This window comes from Trichosurus vulpecula, chromosome 9, assembly GCF_011100635.1.
Source record: "Trichosurus vulpecula isolate mTriVul1 chromosome 9, mTriVul1.pri, whole genome shotgun sequence".
Taxonomy (NCBI): domain Eukaryota; kingdom Metazoa; phylum Chordata; class Mammalia; order Diprotodontia; family Phalangeridae; genus Trichosurus; species Trichosurus vulpecula.
In genome coordinates, this window is record NC_050581.1 from 12,958,466 (window position 1) to 12,970,244 (window position 11,779).

Below are 11,779 nucleotides of genomic sequence, written 5' to 3' on the forward strand. Positions count from 1 at the left end.
TCTCTTTGAAGTCATAAATTCTGCCTTCATAATACAAAGGTTAATATAGGGCAGTCTCATTCTGAAATGTATTTATAAAGTATTTTTCTAAGCAATAAAATTATTAAAAGAATAGTTTTCAGAACTCCTTAAAATATTTAATATACACAAACATAGATATTTTCCTCAAGCCTGAGACTGTGCACATAATAAAACATGTGCTAAATATCCAGATTGTGGCATTATGTAGAAAAACATATGTAAAATTAACTGGGGTTTTTTTTTAACTTTTTGTCCAGATATTCATTTCTGTGTAGACCTGGTCTTTGTCATGAATAATATCAGATAAGATTTTGCAATCCTTGTGCAATTGAGTAATCTAGGGCAATAAACTACATTTAATGGTATAACGTAGTTTTCTAAGGTAGAGGTAGTTTTCTTTTTTCAAGGGTCAGAATTTAACAGTGTGTTTTAAAGTTATTTTACACGGTTACTTAGGGTCTGTCTGTCCATGTGCTTTGATAATGATGGCAAGGTTATCTGTACCTTTACCCCCTCTGCTCCTTTACCTCTTTCCACCTGCCCGCCCCCCCCCCAAGTATCTGATTAGTCTCAAAGGTGAAATAGTGTAAAAAAAAATCCATTCAGATTCATCATTCTAAGAAAAATTATAGATCACAATCACAGACTCTCAGAGTTGGAAGGGATCTCGAAGGCTGCTAGTACAAGCTGTACCGGAACAAAAGTCCTGTTTACAACATGTCCAACACGTGGTCATCCATTATCTCTTGAAATCCTCGGCGACTGAAAACCTGGTATTTCCAGGAGCCGCCCGTTGTACTTGTAAAGAGCTCTGAGTGGTTGTGGGGTTGGGGTTTTATTTGTTGTTTTTTAACGCATCAAACCTAAATTTGTTTTTTTGCCACTTGTTCCTATTACTTTTAGTTCTCTCCTTTATGGCCAAGTAAAACCAATCCAACCCTTTTTCATCTAGTAGTCTTTAAAATAGATAACATGGAATATAAAGAAAAGAATCCTAACGATAGTCTCGCATGTACTCCAGACTTCGGGAGAGTGGGTTTCAGTGAGTTAAAAGGAAAAAAATAGTAATCTATGGTTTAGGATCCTACAGAGAAAATCAGCTCAAAAAGGATGGGGTGCTCCAGAGAATGAAACTCTGACAGCGCGGATCCAGTGAGAACTAACAGGAGAAATTTGCTCTAGTCTCTTCTGTGACCTGGCCAAACTGGTCTTTCTAGTCCTCACTCACTCATGATACACACCCCACCCCCCATCTCCCTACACTGGCTGCTTCTGTGCTTGACATGCGCTGCCTTCTTAACTCAACTTCATAGAGTCTCTCTTCCTTTATGATGCAACACAGGCACCATCTTCTACATAACGATTACCTGACTCCCCCTCTACTCCTAGTGCCCTCCCTCCCAAACTGCCTTGTATTTAACTACTTTGTATTTACTCTGTTACTTAGATCCAATCTATATATACTTTGTGCTCCAGCTAACTTGGACAGTTAGTCCATCAGTTGATAAACATTTATTAAATGTGCTAAGGGCCGACAATACAAAAAAGAAAAAAGTCCCCAACCTCAGGGAGCTAACAATCTAATGAAGAAAGACAATGCACAAAAGGAAGCCAGAAGTCAGGGGAAGGTATCTGATGCAGGGAGGCTTTAGGAGTGCAGCCTGAGGGAGATAAAGAGATGGCAGCCTAGATTCCCTGCTTAAATGGAGGTTCGGGAAGGAGCTGTTCAATCTTACCTAAGATCATACTAGTAGTGAGTCAGAGGTGGGATTTGAATTGGGATCTTTTAACTCTAAATCTTGAGGTTTGTGTTGTACCTCTTCTCCCATCACCTCAGTTTAAAAATCCTTAAAAAAAAATACTTTTCATATGGTGACATGCTTTTGAAGTATTAGTTGTACTTTATGCATTTCCAGAGAGTTATATTTCATCCCCAACCCCAAAGAGACTAAATAGGAGGGTTTGGGGGCTGGGGGTCGGGGGGCCTGCAAATCAGTTAGTAGGAGGGCTCATACATATCCCATCAGGGAATTTAAAAATAAGTGGCCAGAGTCTTGAATATTTAAAATACCCAAATAAGAAATTAGAAAAGAATCAAAAGAATTTTGAAAATTATTGAAAAGTACAACTGAATTTTTCCCACCAAAATAGCACCACCTCATTGTTCCTAAATGATTTGTAATGCAAACAACTGGGAACTCCCTCTTCTCCCCTCTTCCTTACCTCCTATCATCAGATGCCTTCTGCCTCTCTCCTCCTTCACCCCTGTCCCACTTGATGAAGTGGCCTTCCAAGGCTTGCTCCTGCCTGTACAAGTGATGCCATTCCATCCCTTCTCCGTGAGATCGCCCCCTGTCATCCTCACTCTTTCATTTACTTTCAATCTCCCTCTTTCCCTACTGGCTCATTTCCTGTTGCTTACAAACATGCCCATGTCTCCTCTGTCTTGGGAAAAAAACACCCTCTTTTGATCCTTGTTAGCTATGGTGGTGTATTTCTTCTGCCTCCTCAAAAAGGCTGTCTGCAGTAGATGCCTCTGCTTTCCCTCCTCTTGGTCTCTTCACCCGTTAGAATCTGATCTCCAGCTTTATCATTGCACCAAAACTGCCCCTTCCACGGTTATGTTTTAGTTGCCAAATCTTGACTGCAGCCTTTGACACTGTTGACTCCTCCTTGTTGCTCCCTTTTCCCTAGGTTTTCAGGACATACTTTTCCCTGGTTTTCCTCTTCCCTATCAGACCACCCCTTCCCTGTCTCTTTTATTGGATCCTCCTCCAAAACGTGCCCTCTAACCATAGGTATCCCTCAGGTGTCTGTCGGGGGCCCTTTTCTCTCCTCTCTTTATACTCCGTCACTTGGTGATCTCATAAGCTCCCATGGATTTAATTTACCATCTCTATGTTAATGATTCTCAAATCTATTTATCCTGCCTCAGTCTCTCTGCTGACTTCCAATCTTATATCTCGAAGGCCTTGCAAACCTGACAAACTGGATGTCCGGTAAACTCAATCTTAAACCCAACATGTCCAAAACAACTCATCATCTTTCCCCCTAAACCCTGCCTCCCTTCCCCCAACACATACACACCTTCCCTACTACTGTAGAAACTGTAGAACTGTAGAACACCATCCTCCTAATTCTCCTAATTCCTCAGGCTTACAACCTAAAAATCATTCTGCATTCCTCTCTCTCTCACCTTCCATATCCAATCTCTTGCTAAGACCTGTTGATTTCACCTTTGCAGAGTTTCTTGAATATGTGTCCTGTCCTCTGGCACTGACACTGCAGGCTCTCCTCACCTGGCACCTAGATTATTGCAGTAGTCTGCTGGTGGGTCTATCTGCTTCAAGTCTCTTCCCACTCAGCCAGTAAAGGGACTTGCCTAAAATGTAGGGCCAGTCATGTCAGACAAACACACACACTCTCTCACTCTCTCTCTCTCTCTCTCTCTCTCTCTCTCTCTCTCTCTCTCTCTCTCTCTCTCTCTCTCTCTCTCTCTCTCTCTCAAACTCCAGTGGCCTCCTATTGCCTCCAGAAGCTAATACAAAATCCTCTGGCATTCAGAACCCTTATGACAGAGCCCTTTCTTACCTTTCCAGTCTTCTTTCACCTTACTCCCTAACACATACTCGTCCCATGTCCGTCCCATGACATTGATCTCCTGGCTGCTGTAAGACCCTCCATCTCTTGACTACAGGTATTTTCTCTCCCACCATTCTTGAAATGCTCTCCCTCTTCTGCTCCAACAACTGACTTCTCTGACTTTTTCAACTTATTTTATTTTTAATTTACAACATTTAATTCCACAAGTTTTTAAGTTTTAAATTTTCTCCCCTGCCCTACCCTCCCCCCTCCCCAAGACGGCATGCAATCTGATATAGACTCTACATATACTTTCATATTAAACATATTTTCACATTACCTGGCTTCTTTTAAGGCCCAACTAAAATAACACCTTCTACAGGAAGCTATCCCCAACCCCTTTTAATTTCAAGATTTTTTCTCTCTTAATTATTTCCTGTTTATCCTGTGCATAGCTTGCTTTGTATATATTTGTTTGCATGCTTTCTCTCCCATTATATTGAAAGTTCCTTGAGGGCAGGTACTGTCTTTTACCTCCTTTTTGTATCCCCAGTGTTTAGTATAATGCCTGGAAAATAGTAGAAGCTTAATAAGTGTTTATTGATTAACTTGTGTAATCTGCCTAAAAAAATTAATTTCTTTGAGCATGAGTTTGTCTTTAAATTAGCAAATTGGACTAGATGACCTGTAAGTTGCCTTTTACTTTAATACTCAATTTTTAGAGCTGATTGAAGCCTTAGATATACTCTGTAATACCCTCTCATTTTATGGATGAAGAAGTTGAGGCCCAGAGAGCCTATGACTAAGACCTTCCCCCTTTTTTAGGTCTTTCTAAAGTATAATAATTTTGCTGATTTTCCATAGGAGAAGTTGGAAGAGTGCATAGAGCAATTAAAAGCAGAAAGGATTATGAGAGTCAAGGCTGACAAACGAGTAACTGAGGTAAAATTAAAATTAGTTTGTGTTTTTGTGATTTGTATTTGAGCTGAGATACTTAAGCTTTAGAATGAAGTTTAAATTAGAAAGTACATTTGAAAATGAAAACATTAATGTTGAATTTTATTTCTGTATTTTATTTGGCTTTGTTTACTCATTAAGCACAGGGTACAAAAGAAACTTAAGCAATCTTGGGGTACTTGTAATTTGCATAGGAAGGTGTGGGATCATTTAGAGTATTAAAACAAGTATAAAATCCTGGCCTTGTGGGAAGCCATTGAAGGGCATTCATTTAACAGATGCAGTTTATAAAGTACCTACAGAAGCAAAGCAGAAAGGGTAACATGAGCAAGGGCATAGAAGAAAGAACGGACACAGCAACCTGGTGAGAGGATGTGGGGGAGGCAGGAGCAGTGTGGTGTATCAGTGGCAGGATTGGCAAGCTGCTGGAGAACTTTGAACACAGGGCCTTTAAAAAGTTGGCATTGAATTCAACAAGCAACAGAGAGAAACTGTAGGAATTAATCCTACAAGGTTCCCGTAAGGATATTTTAGAAACACAAATGAACACATTACTTGTTTCTCCTTTAACTTTTTGGGTTAGTTTGAACTTGTGTATGTTTTCCCAAAATCAGACTTTTAACTTCATTTCGTAATTGACAGAATGTTTTAGCCATTTTTCCAACAAAGTAAGCATTTTCTGGAAACCTGGTATGAAGTGAACCAATCATTATAATTTTTTTTTGGTTAGGTAATCATTTAGGCTTATAGAATCCCTGTATAATCCCTTAGAAGAGGTGGCATGGGAGATGGCCTCAGAGTCATGAAGATGTGAGTTCAAGTCCCACTTCTGACATATCCTGGTTTCCTGACCACAGACAAGCCACTAGACCTCTGGGTGCCCAGACAACTCTCTAAAACTACATAAGTTGCAAAGTGGTTTCTGATAGCTGCTGGTAGAAGTGGTTTTACTGGGAACTCCTATACTACTTTGAGAGAGATGTGCCCTTCTCTGTGTTAAAAAGAAAGATTTAATAAAAAATGAATCTGAGTTTTTATGCGATTACTCCAGTATTTGGGGGAGTGATATCTGTTTTCACACTGGAGCTTGATGGAATACCACAAGTTTCTTATTCCTTTTTTCATTTAAACTTTGTTTCTTCTTTATAATGAATGACAATTATATTCTTTCCTAGCTGGAACTTGAAAATTCCCAGTTGCGAAATATAAATTTCTCTCTATCTGAAGCTCTTCATGCACAGTCACTTGCAACCATGATTTTGGAAGATGATGGTGTTTTGGGCAGTATTGAGACATCTTTCCAAAAGTTCCACGCTTTTTTGGATCTTCTTAAAGATGCTGGGTAGGTTACGTGCTGTTTCTTCCCTTGGCTTAACTTTAGCTTTCAAAATTTTTATCACTTGCCTAAAAAAGGATCAATATTCAACTAAATTGTAAATATAATATAAGAAATTTTCTCCACTTTTATGTGTAAAGCTCCATCAAATTGAAAATCGTATTGGATTACACTAAAAAATGAATACACAGTGGTGGATTTATATTTCTAAAGGGTTAGTTAGAAAACACATTCATGCAAGATGAAAGCAGCAATTGGCAGGTGTGAGATCAAGGTATAGCAAATAAAAGTGATTCACAATAGTTTGTTAGGCAATTGTTCTCAAAATTTGGACAGCAACCCAAGAGAGTACAAGAAGATCCCTTATGATGAATTAGGTGGGAAAAGGATCCTATTTTGAGGCCAAATATGAGACTGCATTTTAGTCAGTTTCTTTGCTGTGACCTGAGACATATAGATGTATTCACAATAAGCATTGATTCTTCTCATCCAATCTTTCTTCTAGACTTGGGCAGCTCGCCACAGTAGCTGGTATAAATCAGTCAGATTTTGACTTCCTAGATCATCCCCAGATGAACTCTACTATTAATGCTATACTTATGGAAGAAAAGAAGGGACTTGAAGAAAGGCCGGAATCTAATCAGAATACCCCAGGACCAATGCAGAGCACCCAAGTAAGTGAAGGTGTACCAGGGGCAGGCATACCACCTTCAAACTATGCCTTTCCTCTTGATTTCATTTTGGTGTCATCCACCCTAATATAATAAAGAATCTCTTGATTTCACATTTAAGATATTACTGAGAAGATCTGTTCATGATTTAGCCTTGCAAATGCTGCCTTAGTGTTCAGTTTTAGTACATTATAAGTAGTGAAATATTATTAAACTTATATTATTATCCATTATTTATTTCTTCATGTTATTTTTATTTAATGTGTATTAGACTATAATATAATTGGAAAGCTAGGTGGCACAGTGGGTAGAGCGCTGGGTTAAGAGTCAGGAACTCACCTTCTTGTGTTCAAATTTGGCTTCAGATACCTATTAGTCGTATGACCCTGGGCAAGTCATTTGACCTTCATGATTTCCTCATCTGTAAAATGAGAAGGAAATGGTAAACTCTCCCAGTATCTTTGCCAAGAAATCCCTGGAAACAACCCAGCAACAACAATAATATAATTACATAATCAGACTATAAATTAATATGTTCGTATTTACCAATATGCCTAGTCGACAAGTCAAGTCAACAAATATTTTTAGGTGCCTACTATGTGCCAAACATGGCTAAGATCCAGGGATGCAAAAAAGGGCAAAAAACAGTCCTAGCTCTCAAGGAGTTTACCTAGCAAAGGAGGCAGCATGCAAGCACCCATGTACAAACAAGATACAGAATAAATGGGAGCTCTCCAAAGGAGGGCACTATTATAAAGAAGGCTAGGGAAGGTTTCTTACGTAAGATTGGAGTTCAGCTGAGACTCGAAGTCAGTGAAGCCAAGAAGAAGGTAGAAGTGAGAAGGGAGACAAGTCCAGGAGCAGGGGACACCCAGTGAAAATACCCAGCATGGAGAGATGGAGTGTTATGCGAGGAATAGTAAGGAAGCCAGCGTCACTGAGTCTCGTGAGGGGCAGAGCGGGGAGAAGGGAGATGTTAAATGTGAGGAGACTAGAATAGTGAAAAGGAACCAGGTTACGAAGGGCTTTAAAAGCCAAGCAGGGGATTTTATATTTGATCCTGGAGGCGAGAGGGAGCCGCTGGAGTTAAGTAGAGAGTGACATCAGCAGATTGGCAGTTTAGTAAGATCCCTTTGATAACCAACATGGAGGATGAGTGGACTGAGAAGAGTCTTGAGGCAGGGAGATCAGCCAGCAAACGATTGCAATAGTCCGGGTGTGAGATAATGAGGGTGAGGACCAGGGGTTAGAAGAGAAAAGGAGGGTGGAAAAGAGAAGGGTGTATGCAAGAGGGACTTTACAAAAGCAGAAAAAAGAAAGATTTAGCCACTGACTGGGGAGAAGAGGAGGATGTATAAGTTGGAGAGTCTAGAAAGCATGAAATTTAATATAACGCTTTATATTTACAAGCTGCTTTTATATATTGTTTTGCTTGTCTCTCACAGTGTAGTAAGGTGGAGTTTTCTCATTTTGTAGGTGAGTAAAATGAGGTTCAAACTGAAAGGGGTCATCTGTTCTGAAACAGAAACCCAAGAAAGGTACATGTTGTTCAGTTGTTTTCTGCTCTTGGTAAACTCTTTTGGGGGTTTCTTGGCAGAGATGCACCAGTGGTTTGCCATTTTTTCTCCAGCTCATTTTACAAATGATGAAACTGAGGCAAGCAGGGTTAAATGATTTGCCGAGGGTAGCGCAGCTAGATTTGAACTCAGGAAGCTCAGTCTTTTTGATCCAGGCCTAGCACTCTCATCTCCTGGGCCACCTAGCTGTACCTCCAAAGTTACATAGCAGCTAGTACAGCCTAAACTAGAATCCAGATAACTCCTTGGTTGGTGCTCTTTCTACTGTACTGCTGGTTTAAGGAGAGTTTTATTGGGAGGAACATGCTAAATAATTCAGCTCTTTATAAAAAGAAAAAACAGAAATGGGCATAAATAGTGGGAATTAGTGTAGTTTGATCTAAGCCAAAAGGCTAGTTAAGCATTGGATTAGGTTACCAATGGATTCTGTGTCTATAGAAGTTTTTGAAGATAGAATATATATGGACTTTATCCAGGAGGATTGGACTTTCACATACTTTGAAGTAAGAACTGGGCCACTTGACCTCTTAAGATTCTTTCCAGATCAGTGATTAGTATATGGATGCCTTACAGATTTAACAGAATAAGAAAGTAAGATTTTAAGATGAGAAACCTTGAGAGCCTTTTGACGATTTGCCATATACTGGTATGAACAAACTTCTTCAGGATGACAAAAAAATTAGAAACCAGAATAAAAAGCACAGTAATACAAATTATGAATGAGTGAATGAATAATCATCAGTCAAAATGTCATCAGGCTTTTTTTAAGGGTTCCTATTTAAGTAAATGTATATGTAGATATGTGTTTCCAGGGGAAAAGATTGAGAGTCAGTTTTTAGTTATCCAGATTAATAAGAGGACCCAGGCAGTTTTTTAGAGCACTCACTGACTTAGTTGTGTCCGATGTATAAAAATGTCATTCTACATGGAGGTGACCTACAGGAACTTCCTTTTGCCAGCCTCTTGCTTTCTCTTCCCTATCTGTTGCAGGCCCCTTTTGAAGCACACCCAATTTATTAGTTTGGAACCTGATAATTTGTTTCTAAGTTTTCATCTGCTCTCCACATTCTTGAGACTTGGTAGGCAATAGAAAATGCCCTTAGACACAACTGAGTAATTGTTGAAGCTTCTCAGGAGTGAGATGAGCCCCTAGTAGGAGAAATGAGCCATGCCTCCCCTCCAACTTTGTGGGTAATCAGCAATTGAATTTTAAATGTCTTTTATGTTTATCAGTGAAGTCACAGTAGCCAGTAGAAATTTCAGACTATCATGATTAAGTGGTTTTGACTAATTGGAATTGTACTTTTCAATTTCAGAAAGTTAGTGGTGATATTGGAACTTCTTTGCCTCTTGACACCTTCCAGTTTCCAGTTTCTACTCAGGAGGCCTTGTCTTCTTCCAAAGAAGTTCAAGGAATCAAGAGCACTGATCAACAGGTTCCTCCAACAGAATCTGTCCCCACACCATCATTATCATTTTTAGCAAATGTGATTGTTGAAGCTCAAGATCACAGAAAAGAAGAGCTGTCTTCCAGAAATAGTAGAAATTCCTCAGAGAAAAGTGCCAGAATGAGTGAATATACTTCAAAACAGTCTTCCAAGAAACAGTGTGAAAGTTTTTCTCGTTCCTTCTCTGAGAACCTGATAAGCCAGAAAGGCAAAGGACATGGAGAGTATAACCCTTTGTCTCATGAAAAATTGAAACATCCGGCTTTGAAAAAATACAGTCTTTCTAGGAAAGAGACAGGAGATGTGACAGTGACGTCCAAGACAGATAAATACAAAACATCCGAACATTCCAAGAGTGAAACAGTAGTATCTGACCTTGAAATTCCAGAGAGCATCCATTCTCTATCAAGCGCATGACTCAGGTCTAGATATTTGAAATTATGTCTTGCCTTAAAAATTTCAATAAACTTGGAAGCATGGACCTGGAAACCATTTGAGAAACTTTGCTGTATTTTATAATGATGAAATATTTGGTGTGTATATTACTCTCATAGTATAAACGTTTGAACAGGGTTTTGTTATAGATACTCAAATCCCTAAAGGATCTTTGATTTCCTCAGCTTTCATGAATCTTTTTTTTATATCTTTTTTCCACTTACATGTAAAAATGTTTTTTGTTTTTTTAAAACTTTGAGTTCCAAATTCTCTTCTGATCCTGCCCTGAGAAGATAAGCAATTTGATATAGGTTATGTACGTGCAGTCATGCAAAACAGATTTCGATTATTAGTAGTGTTTTAAAAAGAAAACATAGACACACCCCTTCCCCACAAAAAAAATAAAGTAAAAAAAAAAAGTATGTTTGATCTGCCTTCAGACTCTATCAATTCTTTCTCTGGAAGTAGATGGAATTTTTCATCATGAGTCCTTCAGAATTATCTTGGATCACTGTACTCCTGGGAATAGCTAAATCATTCACAGTTGGTCCTCATACAATATTGCAGTTACTGTCTACAGTGTTCTGATTCTACTCACTTCACTTTGCATCAGTTCATGTAAGTCCAGGTTTTTCTGAAAGTATCCTGTTTGTCATTTCTTACAGCATAATGTTATTTCATCACAATCACATATCACCATTCATTCAGCCATTCCACAATTGCTGGGCATCCCCTCAATTTCCAATTCTTTGCCACCACTTTAAAAGCTGCTATAAATATTTTTGTGGGCAACTAGGTGGTACAGTGGATAGAGTACTGGGCCTTGAGTCAGGAAGAGCTTAGTTCAATTGTGGCCTGAAATACTTATTGGCTGTGTAACCCTACACAAGTCATTTAATCCTGTTTGCCCTCAGATTCCTCATCTGTGAAATGAGCTGGAGAAGGACATGGCAAAGGATTCCAGTATCTTTGCCAAGAAAGCCCTAAATGGGGTCATAAAGAATATGACATGACTAAAACAGCACAACAAAACAATAGATCCTTTTCCCCTTTTTTTGGATACAGACCTAGCAGTGCCACTGCTGGGTCAAAGGGTATATGCATGCTTTTGTAGCCTTTTGGGCATAGTACCAAATTGCTCTCCAGAATGGTTGGATCAGTTCATAACAGTATCACAAACAATCAGTGTTCCAGTTTTCCTACATCCCCTCCAAACTTTATCATTTTCCTTTTGTGTCATATTAGCTAATATGTTAGGTGTGAGGTGGTACCTCAGAGTTGTTTTCATTTGCATTTCTCTAATCAATAGTTATTGGGAGCATTTTTTCATATGACTATAGATAGCTTTGATTTGATTTTTCTTGATGGTTAGATAGCCATTTATTTTCACTCTCTGTGGAAGGAAGGGAGCCCTTCAGAATACAAGTTTAAGCCACTGGGTTGAGGATTAGGCTGGCTGATGATTCAGTCAATCAGTCAGTAAATATTTATCAAGTGTCTACTATGTGCCAGGAATTGTGCTAAGTACTGGGGATGCAAATAAAGGCAAAATGTTACTCTTCTGTGCTTATTTTATATGGTGTAGCAGAGGGTTTCATGGGTTATATCCATGGTGTGGTCGATCTACTCTAATACCTCTTAGCCTTCCCCCTAGCTCCAATGCCCTCCCTCCTTCCCAAAGCTACCTTGGATTTATTTTGGATACTCTATACATACTTATTTGTGGGCATGTTTTCTCCCCTGATAGAACGT

The 11,779-nt window shown here is 39.1% G+C and overlaps 1 protein-coding gene across 3 annotated transcripts in view; it reads left to right on the forward strand.

The window, feature by feature from the left end:
- Window positions 1-10,421, forward strand: part of CEP78 (centrosomal protein 78) — a 34,475-nt gene extending 24,054 nt beyond the window's left edge. For all 3 annotated transcript variants that reach the window (XM_036738586.1, XM_036738587.1, XM_036738588.1), the window contains 4 exons: window positions 4,468-4,545; window positions 5,736-5,902; window positions 6,402-6,570; window positions 9,461-10,421. In XM_036738586.1, the coding sequence (XP_036594481.1) occupies window positions 4,468-4,545; window positions 5,736-5,902; window positions 6,402-6,570; window positions 9,461-10,009 (963 nt within the window). In that variant the 3' untranslated portion in view covers window positions 10,010-10,421. The remainder of the gene's footprint in view (window positions 1-4,467; window positions 4,546-5,735; window positions 5,903-6,401; window positions 6,571-9,460) is intronic.
- Window positions 10,422-11,779: the final 1,358 nt, after the last annotated feature.